At 53.0% G+C, this 24,345-nt stretch overlaps 2 protein-coding genes across 2 annotated transcripts; both read left to right on the top strand.

Annotated features, from left to right (window-relative positions):
- Window positions 1-1,743: 1,743 nt before the first annotated feature.
- On the top strand, window positions 1,744-19,990 carry LOC121349763 (complement component receptor 1-like protein). The gene is made up of 19 exons (XM_041460503.1): window positions 1,744-1,949; window positions 2,751-2,881; window positions 4,240-4,431; window positions 5,429-5,528; window positions 6,045-6,130; window positions 6,560-6,772; window positions 7,924-8,106; window positions 8,679-8,867; window positions 9,257-9,454; window positions 10,100-10,282; window positions 10,711-10,899; window positions 11,968-12,147; window positions 12,269-12,438; window positions 12,582-12,726; window positions 16,963-17,145; window positions 17,646-17,834; window positions 18,091-18,270; window positions 18,904-19,097; window positions 19,384-19,990. The coding sequence occupies exons 2-19, from the start codon at window positions 2,794-2,796 to the stop codon at window positions 19,534-19,536; spliced, it is 3,015 nt and encodes a 1,004-aa protein (XP_041316437.1). The 5' UTR covers window positions 1,744-1,949; window positions 2,751-2,793; the 3' UTR covers window positions 19,537-19,990.
- A 1,198-nt stretch (window positions 19,991-21,188) lies between these two features.
- Window positions 21,189-24,145, top strand: OLFML3 (olfactomedin like 3). The gene is made up of 3 exons (XM_041460544.1): window positions 21,189-21,336; window positions 22,441-22,726; window positions 23,156-24,145. The coding sequence occupies exons 1-3, from the start codon at window positions 21,229-21,231 to the stop codon at window positions 23,941-23,943; spliced, it is 1,182 nt and encodes a 393-aa protein (XP_041316478.1). The 5' UTR covers window positions 21,189-21,228; the 3' UTR covers window positions 23,944-24,145.
- The last annotated feature ends 200 nt before the right edge of the window (window positions 24,146-24,345 follow it).

The following is a 24,345-nucleotide window of genomic DNA, read 5'->3' as shown; positions in this document are numbered from 1 at the left end:
CTACTGCTCTTCCCCTTCTCTCCTCAGTTTTAAGGGTGTTTTTCCTGGAGGTCACGATCTCAGGGTTTCCGTGGAACTGAGCTTTAAGGTCCTTTCCAAGCAAATTCTGGAATTCTCTGCGTGTTCAGCTCCGAGCGGTGCTCCCGGGCCCTCGTGAGCTGCTGAGCTCCAGCTGGGGCTGCTCCCGTGGCTTGGGTGGGGCTGGCTGCAGAAACCCCTTTTGGAATGCTGGCCATGGCTTCCTGAGGCCACAGGGGATGACCTCAGGGTGGCCTTGCCCTGGGGTGAAGCAGCTCCCCTGAAGCCAATCACCTAAGGGTTCCCAGATGAAGGAAGGAATGATGAATCTGACTCCATGTTCTCAGAAGGCTGATTTATTATTTTATGATCTATATTATATTAATGAATACTAAACTAAACTATACTAAAGAATACAGAAAGGATACTGAGAGACTAAAGGATACTGAGAGGCTAAAAGATAATATTGAAAACTCGGGACTCCTTCCAGAGTCTGACACAGCTTGGTCCCAATTGGCCAATATGTAAAACAATTTACATGAAACCAATGAAACAATCACCAACCACATTAGATTAAACAATCTCCAACCACGTCCCAAAGCAGCAAAACACAGGAGAAGCAAATGAGGTAATACTTAAAAAAACACAGATAACGTACTCTGTTCTTTTCCATTGTTTGCTCTGACTCTCCACTGTGTGCTGGTTTTCTGAGGAGCTCGGGGAGTCTCTGGGATGTGTTTGGAGGAAGAGGGGCTGCAGGGGTGGGCAGGTGTCCTCTGCTTTGGGAATCTGAGTTGAAAATGGGAGCTCTTAAACCCTACTGCTGTTCCCCTTCTCTCCTCAGTTTTAAGGGTGTTTTTCCTGGAGGTCAGGATCTCAGGGTTTCCGTGGAACTGAGCTTTAAGGTCCTTTCCAAGCAAATTCTGGAATTCTCTGCGTGTTCAGCTCCGAGCGGTGCTCCCGGGCCCTCGTGAGCTGCTGAGCTCCAGCTGGGGCTGCTCCCGTGGCTTGGGTGGGGCTGGCTGCAGAAACCCCTTTTGGAATGCTGGCCATGGCTTCCTGAGGCCACAGGGGATGACCTCAGGGTGGCCTTGCCCTGGGGTGAAGCAGCTCCCCTGAGTCTTGTATTTGCAGGGTTCCCAGATGAAGGAAGGAATGATGAATCTGACTCCATGTTCTCAGAAGGCTGATTTATTATTTTATGATCTATATTATATTAATGAATACTAAACTAAACTATACTAAAGAATACAGAAAGGATACTGAGAGACTAAAGGATACTGAGAGGCTAAAAGATAATATTGAAAACTCGGGACTCCTTCCAGAGTCTGACACAGCTTGGTCCCAATTGGCCAATATGTAAAACAATTCACACCAAACCAATGAAACAATCACCAACCACATTAGATTAAACAATCTCCAACCACGTCCCAAAGCAGCAAAACACAGGAGAAGCAAATGAGGTAATACTGTTTTCCTTTTTCTCTGGGGCTTCTCAGCTTCCCAGGAGAAGAATCCTGGGCAAAGGGATTTTTCCAGAAAATTTGACTGCCACACCTGAGGACATCCCTCAGTGAGCCCGAGGTCCCAATGGAGCAGCTCAGCAAGGATGATTTCAGACTTGGCACCTCCACACATAAAAACCAAACAATTTCAACATCTGCTTGGGTTGCATTCAGTTTTGTAGTGTTTTGCTCTGGGGGTGGAATAAACTCCTTCCTTCTTGCTCGGGAGGAGTTAATGATTTATGGGTCAACGGGCCAGCTCTGCTTTCTGCAGAATTGAAGTTTCTCTCTGTGGGGCCAGATCTGATCATGTGGGCTCTGTAAAACTCCTCCTTTGCCCGGGGGGCTGGAGGAGAGCAGTCCCTGCTCCATCCTGTGAGTGCTGAACACGCCGGGGCTCTCCATCTTCTGCCTCCACAGCTCCAGGTAAGACAATTCCCAGCCTGGCAGCTCCAAGGGCTGCTCCAGGGAGCTGGGCTGGAGCTCCTGTGCAGCTCCAGCAGGAGCCCAGGCCAGGAAATTAAACCAGATTAAAGCAGGAGGTGTGAGAAGGGCTGAAAGAAAGGCAGAGGAGGGAAGCAGGCATGGGAGGTGTTGGGGTCAGGGCAGGGAGCACCCAGGTCAGGAAATTAAACCAGATTAAAGCAGGAGGTGTGAGAAGGGCTGAAAGAAAGGCAGAGGAGGGAAGCAGGCATGGGAGGTGTTGGGGTCAGGGCAGGGAGCAGCGAGGGGGACCCTCATTCTCAGGAGGCACTGGGAGATTCTGGAGCTTTGGGAGGGTTCAGGCTCATGAATGACCCTGGATATCACAGAGGGGGCTCTTCCAGCTCCCTAAGGGTGCCAGGTGAGTGCAAATTGCACTTAAATTCCATTTTGTAAAGCAGTTTGTTTTGATTGACCCGTGAGCTTTACAGCTTGAAATATTCCCTTTATTCAGAGAATTTTTGCATAGACATGGAACTTTTTGCTTGGATACTTCTCTCTCTCCCTGAGGGTGACTCATTGTTAGGGAACTCTTCTGGTGACCCCAGCAGGATTTCTCCTGACTAGGAATTTCCTTCCAAGAGATTTATTACTACAACTAAAGTGGTTTACTCCTAAATTTCCAGAAAATAAATTCAGCTCCTGCTCCTCCTGACTGTAGGAACTGCTCAGGGGTGCAGAAATCAGACCTGTGCATAGAGCTGAGTATAAATACCCCCAAATACCCCTCTGCTGTCTTCACAGGAAGGGAATGTGACATCTGTGGGACCTCCAGGCAGGGATAAACATGTCAGCTGTGGAGCTGGGGAGGCAGAGGAGCTGTGCAGCTGTCCTTGGGTCACTCCTCACTGCTGCTCTCCTTGCCACTGTCCACAGTAAGTGAACGAGTCCACCAGGATAAACCAAGACCCCCTGGAGGAAAACTTTCTCCTGGGTTTTACCAGGCTTGGATCCTTCTGTTTTCCTCATTGCCTGTGCATTTCAAGGTCTCTGTAAATCTTTGTGATCAGATCTTCCTTTGCCTTTTTCCCCCCCCCCTTTCTGTGGGAAGCAAGTACAAAACTATTTTAGCTGGAAAAGTGCAATAATTTATACTAAGTGGGGAGAAGAAATGCTTCATCTGGACTTTAGAAAAGCTTCATCTGGACTCTGTGTCCAGCCTTTGAATCTGTGGGGAGCAGGACTGGAGATCCACAAGCTGCACTTCTCTTTGTTTGAGGAGTCTTTGAGGGGTCCTCCCCTGGAACTCTGGGGTGAATCTGGCCTGAACCCCCCCTGGCTTTGCTGGCAGCATGTTTCTGATGGGGTGTGAAAAGCACCTTCACTCTCCTGTGAAAATGTAAAAAGTTTAGTAAAGGACAATGGGAAATGAGGACCATGGAGCAAAGGTTATTAGGGTTGGCACTTAGCCAAGAGCACCCTGTTATCTTTGGGGATACCCCTTAAATACCTTTTAATTACATCAGCCTGTTGCATATTCATGGACCCTTATGCATAGCAAACTTTTCCCCAAGAAGTTTACATGTTCCAAGAATTGTTTAGCCTGGTTCTTCCTTGGATCCACCTTTTCAGAGCATGTGGATTTTTTGGTTGTGGTTTTTAGTCCTTTGTTATCACCTCCAGTTTTTGGTCCTTGGTCCTCACTGCCTTAGACAGGGAGTGCTGATGGCTGGCAGATCTGTAGCAGTATCCTTGTCCTGTGTTCATTGGATGTTATCCCATCCAAGCAGGCATTTTAACACAAGCACATTTGTATCAGCTATTTCACTACTATGCCTAAGCTTAATTAACAACAGAAACAAAAACCATATCTTTATAATAAACTTACTTTGACATTACACATATAAAGCCATTTTCATATCTGTGAAAAGCCAATATTACAGTATCTTAAGTAGAAAGTCACTGTCTAACACAGGTGATAGGAATTGGAACATAATTGTAAACATAGTATACATAGTTTTTAGTATACAAGATAGCACCAGCCCGAGAGGTGAGAGTGTGCCTCAGACCGACCTGCAGAACAGACCTTGGCAGGCCAGACAGAAAATGTTTGAGACAAAGAAATAATAAACAACCTTGAGAACATGAACCGAAGACTTCTCGACTCCTTCTTCGGCTGCTGGGTTGGGGAAAAGAGACTTTTAACAGAGACACACCTCGGGATCCTCCCAACCACACCAACCAGAGAAGGACAAGAGGAGACCCCGAGGTGACGCGGGCTCTGTGTCCCCAGGTCGCTGCGCCGCCCCGCCGCGCTCGCCGTCAGCAGAGCCCAAGGAGAGCCTGGAGGGCACCGAGCTCTTCCCCTATGGCTACACGATGGAGTTTGTCTGCAGGCCAGGCTATGGCAGAAATGCTCGCACTCCAAACGTCCTCACCTGTGGGGCGAACGGGGTGTGGCATGGATCGAGTGAAATCTGCACACGTGAGTGTGTTTGGGGGTCCCTGCCCTTGGCTGGGGTGATTTCGGGGTCCCCGGGTGGAGGAGGAGGGAAGGAATCTGACTCCATGTTCTCAGAAGGCTAATTTGTTATTTTATGATATTATATGATATTAAAGAATGCTATACTAGAACTATACTAAAAGAATATTAAAGAATTGAGAAAGGATACAGACAGAAGGCTACAAAGAATGATAATGAAAACCCATGACTCTCCCTTCAGAGTCCTGACACAGCTGGCCATAATTGGCCAATAAATAAAAACAATTCACATGCAACCAATGAAACAACCACCTGTTGGTAAACAATGTCCAAACTACATTCCAAAGCAGCAAAACACTGGAGAAGCAAATCAGATCATTATTGTTTTCATTTTTCTCTGAGGCTTCTCAGCTTCCCAGGAGAAGAATCCTGGGCAAAGAGATTTTCCAGAAAATATGACAGTGACATTGGGTAGGTACAAGATCACCTCTAGGGTCCCTCCCAACCCCAACCATTCTGTGATTCTGTGCCTTTTGGTTCTGATTGCTGATGCAGCCAGCTCCTGCTGTCGAGCAGAACCCAAAGTGAGCCCTGGGGATGGTGACAATGAGTGCCCTGAAGGGAAGCACCAGCTCTGTTCCTCTGGGTGCTGGCAGGGATGGCAGGAGCTGAAATCACCCCTGGTGCCGGCTGTGCTTCACTGCTGACTCAGAGGATGTCCTTCTGCTCAGGCATTTTGAGCCTCTGTGTCTAGAAAAGCATTGGAGCTGCAGAGGGAGAGTCCTTGAGCTGGGAAGAGACGCCGCCCCAGGTCACTGCAGACCCCAGGGGCAGCAGCTCACGAGGCAGGTCTGCCCAGCACCGTCAGTCACACAATAACCTCGGGCTGGAGGGGACATCTGGAGGTCTCTGCTCCATCCCCTGGCTCAGAACTGGGCGACCCTTTGGCTCTCCTGCCAAGAACTGAGCTGGGAGCTGACTGGAGCCCTGTTGTCCCCAGCCAAGGTGTGCAGCTACCCCGGGGAGCCGGCCAATGGCAGACTGGTCCTGCCTGGAGCGTTCACTTTTGGTTCCAAAGTGAACTTCACCTGCAACACTGGGTAAGCCAGGAGCACCTGGGCCACAGGGCTTCTTCCTCTCCAGACAGTTTTCCAAAGTTTTTTCCCCCCTTTACTGTCAGAGCCTCCCCCATGTAGGTAATTGCAGACCCTGACTGAAATACCTTTTAAGCTTTCCTTTGGGAGCTTTAGGACTGACTGTGAGTGTCTTAATCTCCTGCTTTGAGGCAGTTCTTCCCAAACTCAGGTTCAGCCTCCTGGCTCTTTTCAAACCATTCCTAATGTTTCAGTGTCCTTTTGAAGGAAAAATGTGAATACTGAGCTTAGAGCTGTAAGTAGTTGATGAAGTTTATTAATTTACTTAGAAACGTGTCATTTTTTAAATTTAAAAAAAATGTTTTTGTCAAAAGCCAGGGTGTCCTCAAGAAAGTGACACTTTCTGACCAATCTCTGGTCTGCTGGAATTCTGACAAAGGAGCCCAAACCTTGCTGGTGGTGATGTGGGTAACACATCAGGACTGAGTCTGTGGAGTAATTCCCTCTCCCCGTCTCACACAGGTACAGACTGATTGGACACTCTGAGATTGAATGTGTGCTCAGAAATGAGGTTCTTACTTGGAACAGAAATATTCCCACCTGTCAGGGTAAGCAGAGTTTCTTAATTATCTACTCTTTAATTATCTGGGATGTGGCTGGGGCTGGATAAAGAGGCTGTTGTGTTCCTCTGCTGAGGATTTTGACATCTCAGTGGCATCTGCAGTTTGGCATCTGCTCAGGATTTTGGCATGGTGGAGCCTAGAAAGACATTTTTAATCTGTGTTTCCCTTCCTGCAGAAATGTTCATTCACTCTCTGGCAGTGAAGCAGCTGCATTTGAGCCTGGGATATCCCAAACCCTCTCAGTGCCAGCCAGAGCTTGGGGCTGGTGCTGCTCCTCAAGATCTGCCTTTGATTTCTGACCCTCCTGCTACCTCCTGTTTCCACCTTTTTCTGGCCAGATCTTTGGTTTAAAACTAATCAATTAATTTTTTCTCTTCTTCTCATTCCCACGATGATCTTCCCCTCCTTCCACAGCAATTCCCTGTGCACCCCCTCCAGAAATAGCGAATGGGCAGCACAGTGGGATGGACAAGGAGCATTTTGAGTATGGGGACTCTGTCACCTACCAGTGCCACAGGACCAGGAGGGGACAGAGACCTTTCTCCCTGCTGGGAGAGGCCTCCATTTTCTGCACCAGCAGGGACAACCTGAACGGTGTGTGGAGCAGCCCAGCTCCAGAATGCAAAGGTGAGCTGCTCCCACAGCCCAGCACCATCCCCTGCACTGCTGACTGCTCCTGCTCTGCTGTTTCCTCCCTTGGAACCTCCTCTCCTCTTCATCCTGCTGGAGTGGAATCACCTCTTGCAGATGGGACCCCCTGAGTGTGACAGGAATTGGGGTCTCCCCTCACGGTCACGGTGTCAGCAGGGAGGTGGGATGGGATTTTACTGTGCTCACAGGGCAGGGGATCCCTCTCCCTGCTGTGAAAGAGAACAGCTGCAAAGAGTTCCCAAACCTGCTCCCCTGGGTTCTCTTTAGGCTTTGCCTTAAAAACCCGTGCTGTAACATGGGGCAAGATGTACAAAAGCACCACACCACCCTGCTGCTGCCCTGGCCCTTTTAAGTCCTTCTGGAAAAGGTGATGGGGGCTTTTTCAAAACCCTCATATCCCATATATCTCGGTTTGGAAAGCCAGGCGTGTGCTAAGGAAGGCAGGAGCCTCCCCTGAAATGGGAAATGTAAACCCCCTCCCTCCAAATTGTTATAAATTTGAAATTAAAGGCTCTCAGGCAAAAATATGGGAGCAAGAATAATAGTTATTTGTTAGGGGAAAAAAAAATAAAATAAACAATGCAGTAAATTAAAACAACACTGACAGAGTCAGAACACAACCTGACACCCTGTGGGTCAGGGTGTTGGCAGCAGTCCCATTGGAATTGTGGCTGCAGCCCTCCTGCAGTGTCAGGGGTGGTTCTGCTGGAGCAGGGATCCTGTAGAAGGGTGGAGTCTTCCTCTGAAGATCCAGGGGAAGAGGCAGCTGCTGTTCCTCTGGGAAATCCAGTGGAGAAGCCGTGCTGGTGTTCCAGAATCTCAGATTCTATCCAGGTAGGAATGCTTGGCTCCTCCCCTGGGCTCACATCTCCCAATGGGATTCTGTAATTTTTATCAGTCATGCAGTGATATTCAATAGCCTGTTATCAGCAGATGTCTCTCTGGAGGGAGGATTGGTTGTGGAAGAGATGAAGAAAACCTGCCCAATTAACAGAAGACAACTGCCCCACCTCTGACAGATGGCAAATAGAACACACCCTGCCTTGCAATCTGGGACAATATCATAACCCTCATATCTCCTAGCTGGAGCCTAACTGCTCCTTCCCTGTGTGCTTCCCCTGGCACAGTGGTGACCTGCAAGCAGCCAAGAGTGGAGAATGGGAAGCTGCTGAGCAGGTACCAGCCTGACTACAGCTTTGGGGACACGGTGGTGTTCGACTGTGACCTCCGCTACAGCCTCAGCGGCAGCCCGGCCTCCACCTGCAGGGACAGCGGCCTCTGGGAGCCCCCCCTGCCCCTGTGCCAGCGCAGTGAGTGTCAGGGACAGCACCCCTGGGACCCCCCATGCTCAGGGAGCGTCGGCTTGATCGGAAATGACAGATTGTTATAACAGTGAAAATCACCATGCGGTACAAACTTGCAGTCCTGGGATGGTTTGGGTTGGGAGAGACCTTAAAGGCCATCCCACCCACCTCCTGCCATGGGCAGGGACACCTCTCACTAGCCCAGGTTTGCTCCATGCCCTGTCCAGCCTCTCCTTGGACACTTCCAGGGTTGGGGCAGCCACAGCTTTTCTGGGCATCACCCTCAAAGGGAAGAATTTCTTCCCAATATCTGATCTAAACCCAACCTCCTTCATCTTAAAGCCCTTCCCCCTTGTCCAGTCAGCCCATGCCCTTGTGAAAAATCTCTCTCCAGGGGGAAAAAAAAAAAAATGTATATCTTAATTTATCTCTTTTGCATTCCCTCTTTCCCCTTTCTGAACCTGGATGATTCAATACATCTCAGAATGAACAATGGGAACCTGTGGTTTTCACCCAAATTCCCTCCATGCCAGGCCCTGTGATGCAGCACTGTCCCTAAACTGCTGTCTCACCCCCAGGCAGCTGTGATGACCCCCCAGATGTGAGGAATGCCATGAAAACCAGGCTGGCTGGCAATCTGTTCCCTGTGGGCACCGTGGTCACCTACGAGTGCCAGCAGGGCCACCAGTTCCGAGCAGGGAAAACCACCTGGAACATCAGCTGCCTGCAGGACTTTGTGTGGAGCGAAGCCCCAGCTCCATGTGAAAGTGAGTGCCTGGGCTTGCTTGTGACTGCCAGAACGTGTGAAGGAGCTGCATGTGGGGTGGGACAGCCTGGGGGACAGGGGGATGCTCCAGGGCCCAGCTTGGTCTTTGCTGACCCTGGAATTCCTTTGATTTATTCCCCAGCTGCAGAGTTGGCTTTGCTTTATTTGCCAGCTCTGCTTTACAGCCCCTTGAACCTCTGGAAAACACCCACTGTGGTCTTGAGGGTGCACCACCAACATTCCACCCCCCAGGAAAGCCCAGGAATGCTTTTGGGGCAGATTTAATGCCCTGATGTGTCTGTCCATCCATCCTTGTCTTCTCAACAACTTTCCTGTCACCCGCTTGGCTTTGCTGTGGTTTCACCCTCGCTGATGTTTGGCATTTCCCAGGAATTCCTTGCCCAGATCCACACATCCCAAATGGCAGGCCCTTGCACCTGTGGCAAGTGAAGGAGGTTTATGAGAGCGGGGACAGGCTGGAGGTGGCGTGCAATGAAGGATTTGCTTTCAAAGGCCGTGGCAGCAGCGTCACCCTCCACTGTGGCAACGATGGTGGATGGGATCCAGCAGTGCCAGAGTGCATTCCAGGTGGGACAGGGTGGAGGGATGAGCGTGACAGAAGCCATGGAGAATTTTCCCCCACTCCAGGTGGCCCCAGGTTTATTTCTCCTGGGCTAATGTGGAATATACAGGCAGCAAAAGGTCCAGATGGGCTCCGTGGAAAAAGGGCAGGGTTTTGGCAGGGCTGAGCTGGTGTCTGGAGGGTGCAGGGCTGGTGTGTTGGAAGCTTCTGGAGGCTTGGGAGGTTCCTGAGGAACCCTGTGAGACATTTACCCAGCTGGAAGGGGATGTGGTTTGTGTTTGGGGCTGCCTTGCTGACATGAGGCTGGGGAGCAGAGGATGTTCCCAAGGCATTTCCCCTCTCAGGAGAAAATGAGTAAATAGCTGACACTGCTCATCTCCTGACCCAGCACCACAGCAACATCCCCAAAAACTCAGGAAAACCTAGGCAGGAGGGAAAAACCTGCTCCACCTCCCAGGGCAGGGAGCATTAGAGCATGGAGAACTCCCTGCACTGACCCTTCAGGGTTACGGAGGCAGCCTGAGACCTGCACCTGGGGGATGGTCACTTTCTGCCACGGCTCAGATTTGTTGGTAGCTGTTCTCCATAGAAAACATGACTGGAGTTCTTTTTGGAATCACACAACATCCTTTCTTTTCCATTATTTCTAGAACCACATTGCCCAAAGCCAGACATCCCTCATGGAAAGGAGGTTTATAAAAGCAGCAGTGACTACACAGTGGGGGCCCAGGTGAGGCTGGCCTGTGAGGAGGGCTTTGCCCTCAGGGGCTCCGAGTCCATCACCTGTGGGGTTGATCTGAGCTGGGAGCCCGAGGTGCCCTTCTGTGACAAAGGTACGTGTGACACACAGGGGACAAGAGATCTCCTGCCACCAGTGGGTGACCTGCCTGCAGCACCTGCTCCTGAGGACACAACCTCAGCCAGGTGTCCCCTCCCAGAGCTGCAATTAGAATCATTAAGGTTGGAAAAGACCTCCAACATCATCAGGTGCAGGCTTTGAGTGAATCCCACCAGTGCCACATCCATGTGTCTCTTGAACACTTCAGGACTGGGGAGGCCACCACTGGAACTATTCTGATATTTCTGTGGCCCTGAGCTGCTGTAAGAGGCCAGAATCCAGGCAGCAGCTCCTTGTGAATTTGCCTCACACCAACCATGAAACGAACTTTGTGCTGATTTCACAGAAACGCTTTTGGCTCTCACCTGAAGGTGATAACTGCACTGCACATGTCTTTCTTCCTCAATTCCCTTTTTCCCGCAGTCTGTGGGCCCCCTCCACAAATCCCCTTTGGGCAGCACTCTGGCAGAGATGGCAAGGAGTTCTCCTATGGCACCAAGGTGACCTACAGCTGTGCAGAGGGGCTGTCCCTGGTGGGGGACGAATCCCTCTACTGCACCTCGGACGATGGCAGGAACCTGAGCTGGAGTGGGCCTGCCCCGGAGTGCAGGGGTGAGTGCTTTGGGGTCACCGTGGCATCAGGGTGTAGCTATGACATTTTATTAAAAATCCTTTCCTAGGATTTTTCCCTCCTGAGAGCTGAGGGCCTCAGGAGAGAAATGTAAACAATAACTCTCTGCTGCTATGGAATCAACAGGTGCATCTTCCATTGATCCACATGGATTGTTTTCAGTTGATGACCCATCACAGCCACCTGAGGCTGTGAGCAGTCACAGGATTTTTGTTATGCATCCTATTCTGTTCTTGTTCTTTGTAGCCTTCTGATCATCTTTTCTCTCTGTTCTTTTAGTATAGTTTTTATGTAGCATTTTAGTATCATATATAACATAATAAATCAGTCTTCTGAGAAAATGGAATCAAGCCTTGTGTCTCCACACATGAGGTGTTAGGCCCTGAGGGCAGTGCCAGCACTCAGAACAACGGGGTTCAAGCAAGCAGGGCTGCCTGCAGATGCTGCTTCCCACAGGAGGGGAGGTTACAGCTGTGCTGGGAACCCCGATGAGGGGGAGGCAGAATGATAAGGAGGACTCCATCTTATCAAAAGGCTAATTAATTACTTTATTGTATTATTCTATACATCTGAAACTGAACCTGCCAAGCACTCAGCCCTGCACACAGCTGCTCACGCTGCACTGAATCTCGTGACTGTCACCCAACAGTCCCCACACACACACACACTCTTGGCCCTGCTAGGCCAAGGAAACAGAACACCATCACTTTGGGTGAACAATCTCCATATTGCATTCTACTTTTGCACAAACACAGGCACAGCAGATGATAAGAATTGTGTTTTCTTATGGCTGAACTTAAATAAAATAAAAAATATAAATAATTTTCTTTCTCTGATGTTCAGAGAATGTGAAATCTAGAAATATTCTTGGGAAGAATTGGGCCTTGCTTTTCTCTGTGAAGAGAAATGTGGGGCTACAGGATGTGATCCCTCTGGAAGTGCCAGACGCTGGTTCTCCTCACCGGGGGCCATCGGGGGGTCGGGAGGAGCAGCCCTGCCCGGGTTCTGCTGTCCCCAGCCCCCAGTGCCAGCTCTGCTCTGTCCCGCAGTGGTTCGGTGCCCCAAGCCCGTGGTGGAGAGGGGAAGGATGACCCCACAGATGTTCACCTTTCCCTACGGGCTGCTCCTGCACTTCTCCTGTGAGGAAGGCTTTGGGCTGCGTGGTGCTACCCAGAGCCAGTGCCAGGCTGATGGCACCTGGGACCCGCCCGTGCCCACCTGCCAGCCAGGTGAGTGCCAGCCCTGCCCTGCACAGCCCTGCCCTGCTGGGTCACAGAGAGAGTTTGCAGGGTGTCTTCTCCTCCATCTCCTCCCATTATTGGTTTTTTTGTGTGTGTGTTTCCCCCTCAGTTCGGTGCCCCAGCCTCCCGAGGCAGGAGGACGTGGTGGTTCACTTCAACAAGCTATGGTATGAGGTGAATGAAACTGTGCCCTTCTACTGCAAACGTGATGGGCACGCAAGGGCACCTTCCAGAACCACCTGCTCAGCTGATGGCACCTGGACACCACGACCCATGTGTGTAAGTACCACCAGCTGCCCCGTTTTTCCTGTTTCTTGCCCCATTTGTAGCCTGGAATAGCTTTGGTCCAGCTTCATGAGGGTAGTTGCTTTGTCACCCTGCGCTGGAGTCTCACTCTGCCTTTTGTTTTGGTTCTTTTTAAGAGGAAAAGTGAGGTGTGTGAGAGGGTTCTTCGAAACAAAGCAGCTTTCCAGTGTGGAATTCCTCTGTCGGATCTGAAAACCCAGCTGGAAATCCAGAAGCTCCTCCTGGAGATCCAGAAACTTGAAAAGGAGCTAAAAATCACCACCTAAAGCTGACTGATGGCACTGGGATTGTAAGAACCATCCTCTGAGTGTTGGATCATGATGCTGACTGAGGATTTTTATCGCTTTGTAATTTGTGCTAATGCTGAAGTAGCCAGGACAAAATTTAACAATTGGCCATGGATTTGGTCACATAAGGAGTCAATGACTTGTGAGTCAGTTTTTAGAGCTCACCAGGTTCAGTTTGTGGATCACTTTACCTTTCAAAGCTTCACATTTAGATCTGTTTGCTACAGTGGCAGTGCACAGATAGGAAGGAACTGAGTGGAAAGTGAATTTTGGTGGTAGAAACAGGCATGAACGTGGTGAGAGCCACTCACTGCAGCTGCTGCACCTCTCCAGTCCATCCCAGTGCTGCCCAGTTCAGGCTGCACTCATTAGTGGGAACAATCCCTTCACTGCCTAATTACTTTTCTTATCACCAAGAAAACTTCAAAGCCTCTGTCCTAGCAAAGCAAAAATGCCAGGTATTCCTCCCAAGCAGGATAGAAGTGCCACATCTCCGTGTGTGCCCCAAGGACAAACAACAGTGTACAGAAAGAAATGAATGGTTTTGAACTTTTTTTCCTGCACCATCCAGAAAAGGAGAAGCATTGTGCAGGCCACGTGTCTTGTGATGGGACCAGAGATTAAAATAAACCTGATATTGTAAAGGCAGCTCTGTCTGGGTTTTAATAATCTGTCCTAACTGTAGTAAAGGGAAGTATTTTTGTAATATGTATGCAGTACAAATAATATACAAAGTGTCTATAACAAATAGGTTTATTTATAGTATATGTAAATCAACAGCTCAGTTAGGTGCTGTTCCATGAGTGCAGGCGTTTGGGGGATGTTTCCACAGCAGCCCTGGCTGTAAACCTGCTTCAGACACGAGGCCAGGCTGCTGCAGAGCAGTTTGAGCTGTAAACCACCTTCAGTCCCCCTGTGCCCAGAGCACATCCCCTGCACGCACACCCCAGGCTGGGGGTGGTGTCAGCGGCGTGTCCCCGTCCCCAACTTCCCACTGCTGCTTCCCCTTCCCTGGCAGGCTCTCAGGGGTGAGGATCTCTCCTTCCCAGGGCAGCTCCCAGCCCACACCATGCCCGGGCTCCTGGGGCCAGGGCAGCTCCTGGCAGTGCTGCTTCTGGGGCTGCAGCCCACGGGGACTCAGGGTGAGTGTCCCCCCCTCCCTCCTCAGCTTCTGGGGCTCTGCTTTCCTTTCACAGGGGCTTTGGGAAGAGCTGGTAGAGCCTTCAGTGCCTGAAGGGGCTCCTGGAAGGCTGGAGAGGGGCTTTGCACCAGGGATGGCCTGGCAGGGAAAGGGGAATGGGTTTAGGGTGAATTAGGGCAGGGTTAGAGTGGGTGTTAAGAAGGAATTGTTCCCTGGGAGGGTGGGCAGGCCCTGGCACAGGTGCTCAGAGCAGCTGGGGCTGCCCCTGGATCCCTGGAAGTGTCCAAGGCCAGGCTGGACAGGGCTGGGAGCAGCCTGGGACAGTGGGAGGTGTCCCTGCCCAGGATGGGGTTTAATGTCCCTTCCATTCCAGTTTTTATATCACTTCCATTCCAACTTTAATGTCCCTTCCATTCCAGCTTTTATATCCCTTGAATTCCAACTCTAATGTCCCTTCCATAATGTCCTTCCCTGATTCTCTGACTGATTCTGTGATGCCTCAGCCCTGGGGCAGCCTCCACAGCTGCCCAAGGCAGCTGGGGCATGGCCCGGCGTCCCCCAGGCTGACCTCAGAACTGGAGAAGTGGAAATCTGCTGAGTGCTGAATGTCTCTGGGAAGGGGAATAAGCAGCAGTTTCTGTCTGGAAGTTGGGGATTCAGTTAAACCCAAACCTTTCCAGAAACTTCTCCAGGGTGCACAGCCCTGCACCAGCACTGCCTGTGCACACTGCTTTTATTCTTAATATTTATTGCTTTTACTTCCTGATGCTTCTCAGTCCATTGGCCAAAGCCAAACATTGCTAATGAGGTGCCAATAATTAACGTGGAGGAGACACAAAGAAGATATTTTCCAAGATATTCTCCATGGGGATGGCACCAAAGGCAGCATGGGTGGCACTGCCCTGGCACAGTGCAGGTGTGGGATGCTGCAGCACCTGGATGTGGACCAGGATGTTCTGACACGTTTTTAACTCTGTCTTGGTGACCTGCCAGGCATGAAGAAACCCCAGTTAGAGCTGCCGGAGTTTCATTTTGTCTGTTATTTGTGATAAGCCCCCAGATATTTCTCATGGGAGACATGGAAAGAGGAGTTTTTCGTGGGGACACTGGTGATGGGCAGGTGTGACAGAGGCCATGCAGTTGTTGTAGAGCCTAATTTTTTTTCTGTCAGGCTGTTGCACCTGGAGTCACCCACCTGAGCTGAGTCACTTGTGCCCTGCCTGAGCAAGGGTCCAAGGGAAGGGCAGGGAAGGTTTTGATTGTGTGGAAAGGAAACCCTACAGGTCTGGGGTCCTACTGAAGGCTGCTCAGGATGTTTATCAACCCCCAAACCCCTGCCTCAGTCGCTGCAGTCACTACACAGCTCTGTCTCTGTGGGTATTGTTGGTCATTTGCTCCATGGGTTAAGATGGAAATCCCAGGTGTCTTTGGCTTCCTGCCAGGACTCCCCAGCCCCCTGCCAGGGGCACCCAGAGGGGTGTCCTGGGTTCTGACAGGGATTGTTCTCTTTAAAATGACATGCGTGCCTCTGGGAACTCCAGATCCTTTCTTATCTCCCTCTCTAATACATGTACATGCAATTGCACAATAGGTTCATACATATTTATTTTACTGATTTTGCATTATATTTGCTGCTAATTTTTTTTATCAAAAAGAACTTCTAGGTCATCCTGCCTTGCCTCCTGCAGCAGCATTTCCATCTATTTCAGAGTTTAAGGGGCCCTCCCTCATCTCTGTCTTTTGGCTGAAGCAGTTTCTCCAAGCAAAGGCTTTTTGCGAGAACAGACAGACTAAACAGCTGTGTTTGCAAGCTACAGACTTAATTCAAAGATATGCATTTCACCTAAACCAACATAGATTTCTACTCTGGAAAATTTTCACTCTGTCCCAGGGGATTGGAGGGTGGGCATCACCAGGAGTGTTGCTGGCTGGTGGGATTCAAGCTGCCCCAAGGGAAATATAGGGTGGATGTTAGGAAGAAATTTTTTACAGAAAGGAAAAGTTTTTACAGAAGTTTTTAATAGATAAAGTTCTGGAATGGCTGTCCGGGGAGGTGGTGCAGTCACCATCCCCTGGGTGTGTTTAACAAAGCCTGGATGTGGCACTGGGGGCCAGGGTTCAGTTGAGGTGTTGGGCTGGGCTGGATTCCATAATCTTGAAGGTCTCTTCCAACCCAGTGATTCTGTGAATTCCCTCTGGGATCACCCTGGGGAACGTGGCAGGGCTGTCCCTTCCTGCAGGGTACACCCACGAGGTACCAAAGCACACGAGAAGGAAGATTCCCACTCAGTTCACATTCTCTAGTGAATTTTCCTCACTGTTTTTCCCTTTCTCTTCACCCGCACAGCCAAGCTCAGGGGTGCTGCTGTCCCTCACTTATTTTTGAAGTTTTCCACCAAGGAAAAAAAGCTCCCCATGCTGAGGGTCTGTGTTGTGCCCTGCTTTGTCACTGGGGCAATGCTGAGGCTCTGTGCTGTCCCTGCTCTGCCAAAATGAAGAATATGTATTTATATTTTGGGTATTCAACCCTTGTACAGATAAAAGGACTCTAATCACCTGTGAATTGCCGTGTGTATTTGGGAGCTATCCCACACGCTGCCTGGCGTCGCAATAAACACACACTTTCTAACTTTAAACTGTTAGAGAGTCTTTGTCGGTCACAGTCGGATATCGGTACTAGATCAATATCCGGATTTTTTTAATAAATGACGTGTGCCGGCCCGGCCGGGCTTTCTGCGGCACCTTCGGCTCTGCCTGGCAGTAATTTCGCTGCTCAAAAGGTGGCGTGCCTGGATAGGAAAAGCTGCAGCTCCCCCCGGTTATTTAGCGGCTCCACAAGGATTCAGGGATGCAGCCAGTGACGAGCCATCCCCCAGCGCGATTTCTGGCTGATGCCAGGGCTCTCACATCCTTCTGCCTTCCAAGAGAAGCGCTTCTTACCCTGTAATTGCCATCCCTGAGCCTGCCAGCTCTGCCTAGAGGTGTCTGGCAGCTCGGCTGGCTCGGGAAAGCACGGCTGCTGGGAATGCCTCTGTGCAAAGCTCTGCTCTCTGCTGTGCTGTCCCCCAGAGGTGCAGTGTCCCAGCCCGGCCATCGCCCACGGGACAGAGAGCAGCCCCAGGAGAGCCGAGTACGCCTTTGGGGTGCAGGTGGAGTTCCAGTGTGACCACGGCTTCATGCTCCGGGGCAGCGACAGGGTCCAGTGCTCCTCTGACGGGATGTGGAGACCCCCCGTGCCCCACTGTGACAGGGGTGAGTGGGGACAGCGGCAGCAGGGCTGGGAATTCCGGCCGTGGGGAGGGACAGCAGGGACAAAACCGTGTGAGGTGTGAGGAGAAGGTGCCCAAGCCACAGCAGGGAAGGGCTTTGGCATTTCCATCTTCCACCAAAACTGGTGAAATGTGTTGGTTAATGGGACTTGCATTTCTGAAAGGATTCTTCAAGGGGTTTGTGATGTTTACCATTCCCTGACCTTGCTTAGGAGCAGGATGGAAAAGAGAGAGGATAAGGACGGGGCTGAAGGGGAGGGGACAGACGCTGCAGTGCTGGGGCTGTGCCGAGGGTGGGCTCCTCGGCTGGGTCACACTGGGGGCACTGGCACAGCCATGGCCAAAGCTGGCCAGAGGAAAGGAGGACTGTGAGGAGAGCAACACTTGGCATGAACACAGAGAACCTGCCTCTCCTGTTACCTCTCTGCGTTCTGCCTCCCCCATGGAATGAGGAAAGCCTGACTTTTCCCTTTACTCTCACAGTCTGTGGTCCCCCTCCCACCATCAGCAACGGGCAGCACTCTGGCATGGGCTTCAGGCAGTTCACCTACGGCTCTGAAGTGAAGTACAGCTGTGCAGAGGGGCTGTCCCTCATCGGGGACAAGTCCCTCTACTGCACCTCCGAGGATGGGGAGAACCTGACCTGGAGTGGGCCTGCCCCGGAGTGCAGGGGTGAGTGCTTTGGGGTCACCATGGCATCAGGGCACGGCATCAGGCTGAGCCAGCCCTAGGGGCACTGCCAGCACTCAGAACAAAGCGAGCAGGGCTGCTTGCAGATGCTGCTTCCTCCACAGGAGGGGGGATGATCCCTGTGGAAGTGCCAGACGCTGGTTCTCCTCACCGGGGGCCATCGGGGGGTCGGGAGGAGCAGCCCTGCCCGGGTTCTGCTGTCCCCAGCCCCCAGTGCCAGCTCTGCTCTGTCCCGCAGTGGTTCGGTGCCCCAAGCCCGTGGTGGAGAGGGGAAGGATGACCCCACAGATGTTCACCTTTCCCTACGGGCTGCTCCTGCACTTCTCCTGTGAGGAAGGCTTTGGGCTGCGTGGTGCTACCCAGAGCCAGTGCCAGGCTGATGGCACCTGGGACCCGCCCGTGCCCACCTGCCAGCCAGGTGAGTGAGCATTTTCTCCTCCACCTCCTGTTCCTGGATTTTTAATGTGCATTTTCCTTTCAGTTCAGTGTCCCAAACCCCCACGGCAGGAGGATGTAGTGATTCACTAACAAGCTGTGGTATGGGTGAATGAAGCTGTGCCCTTCTACTGCAAATGTGATGGGCATTTAGGGGTGCTTCCAAAATCTCCCTGCTCAGACTGTGGCCCCTGGGGCACAGCAGAGGGCTTGGGGTGTTTCTGTCTGTCCTTGGGGCTTCCTGAGTCCTTCTTCTCTTTGCAGAAGAACCTTCCCAAAGCTGGAATTTTCCAGGTAATAGTTGAGTTTTTATTGACAGCTGTGTGTAAAGGAGGTCTAAGACAGGTCAGGAGTTCACTGACTTTCCCTTCCCTTATTGCCAAATGTCCATCCCCACCGTGGGGATGCCTGGATCGAGACAGTGCCAAAACCAGCAAATCCATAAGGAATTCACAGCCCCTCGCAGGGGCTGCTCTGACCTTCACCTTCTTCTTGAAGAGAAGTATTTTTGATTTCACACCTCCACAATTTTAAGTTCCTCTGCACTGGCTCAGCCTTCCCAAACTACTTTCTGACCTCTAGCTGAGCTGCCTTCTGCCCTGGGTTTTCCTTCCAGTCCTGTGTCCACAGCCACGTGTGCCCTTTGGAAGGCTGAAGAGCCCTTTGGGTGACAAAAAGTGGTACCAGATCAACGAGACTGTCACCTTGGAGTGCCTTCCTGGCTACCAGTTTCCAGATGATGGAATGATGGAAAATGCTTGGACAGCCACGTGCTTGCCTGATGGCAGCTGGACACCACTGCCCAAGTGTGTGAGTACCACGAAATTACAGAATGGTTGGGTTGGGGGGAGTCTTAAAGATCATCCACTTCCACCCTGCCATGGTTCAACCTTCCCAGGTGCTCAGAGTCTCAGGTTTCTGAGCCTGGCAGAGTTTCTGAGTGGATGCTGCCTGATTTCTAACATGAAAACTGCTTAAACTTCTCAAAAGCTTTTCATTTCTGGTCCCGAGGAGGATGCAGCCCCTGTGGGTGGCTCTGTGTCTGCTGCAGTCCATCCTCACAGGCTTTTCTGGGGTTTGTTTTCCTGTTTAACAGATGAAAGAAGGTGATGCTGATGTGTGTCAAGAGGTTCATTACATTAAATCGACCTTTGATTGCGGCATGCCTGTAGAAAAAGTGAAAAGTCTGCTGGAAATACAGAAACTGTTCCTGGAGATTAAAAAACTAGAGATGGAACTAGAAAACTGAAATGAAACTGGATCCCTGTAACACTCACCTTTCCTTTGGTGAGCTCACAGTTTGTGCAGTCACAGCATCTCTAAAAAGGCTCTGGGTGATTTTATGGTTTATGTTTGCATGCCTGGAGCCAGAAAAATAATCACCAGTACATGGGAGGCTGCTTTTGCTGTGCTGGATGCCAGAGCAGGGAGTGGGTTTTGCTCTAACCTACAAGCTTGATTTGCTCTTTTACTAATAAGTTGTTTCAAGTTTCATATTTGGAAGAATAGAAAGAAATTAAATTTAGCTTTTAAAAATAACTGTCTTAACTGTGGTAAGCTGAAGCAAAAAGGAGTGAAGTCCAGAAAAGCTGAGATGAGCCCAGAGTTGGCTCTGAAGGTTCTGCTGCTGCCATGGTCCAGCTGGGGTTTGGGTACATTTGCACTCTGCTGGAAACAGTGGTGGCAATAAATGTTAAACCTGATTTCTGTCCATCCAGCTCTGATTTCTGTTTGTCTGGGTAAGGGCAGCTCACAAGAAGTGAATTGTAAAGGCTGCCTCACCTCATCCCTGGGTTCAAACAGGTTCCTGGCCATGCCAAATATCCGAGCTGGTGTCATCTTCCACATCCCAGTTTTTGGTGGGCAAATGCTAACAATAATTGTTGGTCAGTGCTCACTGCCAGCCTCAGCACAAAACAGGAACACAGCAACACAAATAAGGAGCTTGGGGCAGGAGGACCAGGGGGCTCTCCCGGAGCCTGTGAGTGACAGCTGGGGCCAGAGAAGAGGCTCCTCACCTGAGGAGGTGTTCTCCTGCCGCAGGTGACTGTGGGCCCCCTCCTGCCATGACCCACTCCAGGCCCTCCATCAGCTTCCCGGTGGGATCCAGGGTGACTTTCACCTGCAAGATCTGCCCGCAGGATCCCGGGGCTGCCGGACACCGTGGAGTGCCTGCCCGGAGACATCTGGTCCAGGCTGCCCGAGCTCTGCCGGGCCGTGAATACCCTCCTTTATATCTGAAACACGGCCCCGGGGCAGCATCCCTGTCCCTTCCGCTGCCTGGCACCTTCCCTATCCCCAGGGACAAATCCGCTGAGCTGGCTCTGTCCCTGCCCAGGGGACAAACCCTCTGCACTGGCACTGTCCCTACCCAGGGAACAAACCCGCTGTGCCGGCACTGTCCCTGCCCAGGGGACAAACCTGCTGCACTGGCACTGTCCCTGCCCAGGGGACAAACCCGCTGCACTGGCACTGTCCCTTTCCCATGGGACAAACCCACTGTGCCGGCACTGTCCCTGCCCAGGGGACAAACCCGCTGCCCTGGCACCCTCCCTGTCCCCAGGGATATCCCTGTCCCCAGACCTGGACGTGGCCGAGGCTCAGGTTGGCCGCTGGCTTTGGGCACCTCTGCGGACAAAGAGCCAGGGCTGTCCCCTCGCTGTCCCCACAGTACGGCTCATGAGGACGTGTCCTCTCGCTCGGGGCTCCTGCGGTGCTCCCCGCACCCCAAATTCCTGTCCCCAGCCCGTCCCCAGCCTCCTGCCCCATCCCCGCGGCTCGGGGGCAGCGCGCCGGGCGGGGCACGAAGGGGTTAAAGAGCCCGGGGCTGGTCTGCGGGGAAGGAGCAGCCTCCCCTCCCTGTGCACATCTGGATGCAATAAGGGCTGGGGAGGCCGGAGCATTCCTGAGCACTGAGCTGGAGGCTGCTCCGCTGCCGGCCATGGGGCCCTGGCGCTGCCTGCTGCTGCTGCCGCTGCTCGCCCCGGCCCTGCGCGCCCAGCAGCAGCAGTTCATGGAGTACGTGGAGCGCCGCATCACCCTCCTGGAGGTACAGCCCCGAGCGGGGCCCCGCACCCGCCCCGCACCCCCAATCGCCCCGTGGCGGCGATCCCAACCCTTCTCCTCCTCCTTCTCCGTGGAGGCCGGCGGGGCTGGGAGCGGGGTGGGTGAGCAGGAGCTGGGGTGGGGACGGAGCAGGGTGTGGGGAGACCTGGCAGCCCCTGCCGGGGTCCTGCACAGCCCAGCTGTGGATACAGGGGAGCAAGATGGGTGTGGGAGCACTGAGGAACAGGCGGATAGGGATAGCAGGGTCTGGGAGAACCGTGGGGACATCACGGGAATGGGAACATCAGAACCATGGGGACATCACAGGAACGGGAACATCACGGGCCTGGGAACATCATGGGAAAGCAGGGGCATTGTGGGTCTGGAAGAGCCATGGGGACATCACAGGAATGGGAACATCACAGGTCTGGCAACATCATGGGAAAGCAGGGGCATTGTGGGTCTGGGAGAGCCATGGGGACATCACAGGAGAAGGGGCATTGTGGGTGTGGGAGAACCATGGGGAGATTACAGGAATGGGAACATCACAGAAGAAGGAGCAGTGGCAGGTCTGAGAACCATGGGGATATCGTGGGAATTGGAACATCATGGGAAAGCAGGGGCATTGTGGGTCTGGGAGAGCCATGGGGACATCACAGGAACGGGAACATCACAGGTCTGGCAACATCATGGGAAAGCAGGGGCATTGCAGGTCTGGGAGCTTCACAGGGTCATCACAGCAAGGAAGGCATCAATGATCTGGGAGCATCATGGGAGACTGGGGTGCTCTCTGAGTTCAGGACCATCATGGGGGCATCTTGGGTGTGTCACAGGAGAGCAGGGCCTTGTGGATCTGGGGCAGGACAGGAATGGGGATATCGTGGGTCTTGGAACATTGCAGGAATGGGCATCACGGGTCTGGGAATGTTGCAGAAGCAGCACAGGAGCATTGTTTGGGAGCACCACAGGAGCGGGAAAGGGTGGGATGGGACCCAGAGCCACGAGCCCCGTGTGGCTCCACAGTCTCCCCCAGCCTGGGCAGGCTGGGACAGCTGCCACTGGTGGGCTGTGAGCTTTGGAGACCTCAGTGTCCCCTTGGCCACCCCAGGAGAGGATCTCACAGTGGCATGACCAGAGCAGCCGCTACTCCACGGAGCTGCGGGACTTCAAGAACCAGGTGCTGGGGATGCTGGAGGCGGCCGAGAAGGAGCGGGAGGCGATGCGGGCGGAGGCCGAGAGCGCGGCCGTGCGCGTGGACCGGCTGGAGCGGGAGGTGGACTACCTGGAGACACAGAACCCCGCCCCGCCCTGCGTGGAGGTGGATGAGACGCTGATGGACAAGCAGGTGGCCACAGCCAAGCAGAGGAAGAACGAGAAGTACACCAAGCTCACAGGTGAGGGGCTGCCGTGGCTCCCCAGGGGGATGGTCCTGTCTGAGGGTTACCCTGACCCTTCCCAGCCCACCCCAGTCCAGGTGTCCCCTAGCCATGGGCTGGGGCATTGTGTCCCAGCAGGGCATCTCAGATGTCTCTGGCACAAGCTCCTGCATCCTCCCCAGCCTGGGAGCTGCATCCAAGCCCCGGGCTGGAGCCCTGTGCATCCCCAAAGCCTCTGGTGCAGGGCTGGGGTGAGGGTGACTCCCCTGCCCTTGGCATGGGTGCACTAGGGAACTTCTCGATGCCACCAGGGATGCACCTAAACCCCTTCAGTGAATTTCTAAGGCAGTTGCCTGAGGGTCCGGGTGGGACAGGATGAGAACCCAGCACGGGGCAGCAGCAGTCCCTGGCTGTTCCCAGGCTCTCACAGCCACCCCTCTCTTGCAGACTGCAGTGACACCATCGCCAGTGTCAGGGCCATGAAGATCCTGAAGCGTTTCGGCAGTGCCTCGGGGCTCTGGACCAAGGACGCTGCGGGGAACTCAGAGAAGATCTACGTGTTCGACGGCACCGCCAACGACACGGTTTACGTCTTCCCCCGCATGCGGGAGTTCACCCTCTTCTCTGCCACCCGCAAGGCCGCCCGCATCAAGCTGCCCTACCCCTGGGTGGGCACCGGGCACCTCGTCTACGATGGCCACCTCTACTACATCCGCCAGCAGGGCCTGTCCTTCCAGGTGATCAAGTTCAACCTGGCCAACAAGACAGTGGTGGACAGCTCGGTGTTCCCGGCCGAGGAGCAGATCCCCGTCTTCGGCCTCTCCCCCTCCACCTACATTGAGGTGTCGGCGGACGAGGAGGGCCTCTGGGCCATCTACGCCACCAAGGAGGACGAGAAGAACATGTGCCTGGCCAAGCTGGACCCCGCCTCGCTGGACATCGAGCAGATGTGGGACACGCCGTGCCCGCGGGAGAACGCCGAGGGCGCCTTCGTGGTGTGCGGGGCGCTGCACGTGGTGTACAACACGCGCCTGCCCAGCCGCGCCCGCGTCCAGTGCGTCTTCGACGTCAGCGGCACGCTGGCCCCCGAGGACGCCTCCCTGGTCTATTTCCCCAAGCGCTACGGCTCCCACGCCAGCCTCAAGTACAACCCCCGCGAGAGGCAGATCTACGCCTGGGATGATGGCTACCAGATCATTTACCGCATGGAGATGAAGAAGAAGGTGGAGGTCTGAGGGGTGCTGCCGGCCCGGCCCGCCCCGGCCCGCAGGACGGCGTCTCTGCCCCTTCTCCCATCACTGTGAAATGAGGAAATGCTGGATCCCCACCCCAGCCACCCCCCGGCACTGGGTGACCCCGCCTGGGAGCAGCCAGCAGAGTCCTGGACTAATTTAATGAGGTTTTCTTTTCTGATATAATGAATAAATACTACGCAGCGAAGTGCAGCCGCCTGCCTGGGGGAGCGTGGGGTGCTGGGCAGGGCTGTCAGAGCCCCAAGCTCCACCTTGCCCCTGAGACGGCCCAAAAAACACTTCCCAAAGGTGGGGTGTCCTTGCAGGGCTCAGAGCAGCGAGCACAGACAGACCTTGGGTGGGTGCCTGGGCAGAGGTTTGTGTTGGGGGCTTTGGGTTGAGGGT

This window comes from Pyrgilauda ruficollis, unplaced genomic scaffold (genome assembly GCF_017590135.1).
Source record: "Pyrgilauda ruficollis isolate IOZ18807 unplaced genomic scaffold, ASM1759013v1 scaffold144, whole genome shotgun sequence".
Lineage (NCBI taxonomy): Eukaryota > Metazoa > Chordata > Aves > Passeriformes > Passeridae > Pyrgilauda > Pyrgilauda ruficollis.
This window is presented reverse-complemented; position numbering and strand designations above follow the sequence as displayed.

What these genes read in the sequence shown, in the direction of transcription:
- LOC121349763 (XM_041460503.1), top strand. Translation starts at nt 2,794, where the DNA reads ATGTCAGCTGTGGAGCTGGGGAGGCAGAGGAGCTGTGCAGCTGTCCTT. An exon ending in TCTCCTTGCCACTGTCCACA is followed by an intron (nt 2,882 to 4,239) that starts GTAAGTGAACGA and finishes CTGTGTCCCCAG; the next exon opens with GTCGCTGCGCCGCCCCGCCG. An exon ending in GGACACCACTGCCCAAGTGT is followed by an intron (nt 19,098 to 19,383) that starts GTGAGTACCACG and finishes CCTGTTTAACAG; the next exon opens with ATGAAAGAAGGTGATGCTGA.
- OLFML3 (XM_041460544.1), top strand. Translation starts at nt 21,229, where the DNA reads ATGGGGCCCTGGCGCTGCCTGCTGCTGCTGCCGCTGCTCGCCCCGGCC. An exon ending in GCCGCATCACCCTCCTGGAG is followed by an intron (nt 21,337 to 22,440) that starts GTACAGCCCCGA and finishes TGGCCACCCCAG; the next exon opens with GAGAGGATCTCACAGTGGCA. An exon ending in GAAGTACACCAAGCTCACAG is followed by an intron (nt 22,727 to 23,155) that starts GTGAGGGGCTGC and finishes CCTCTCTTGCAG; the next exon opens with ACTGCAGTGACACCATCGCC.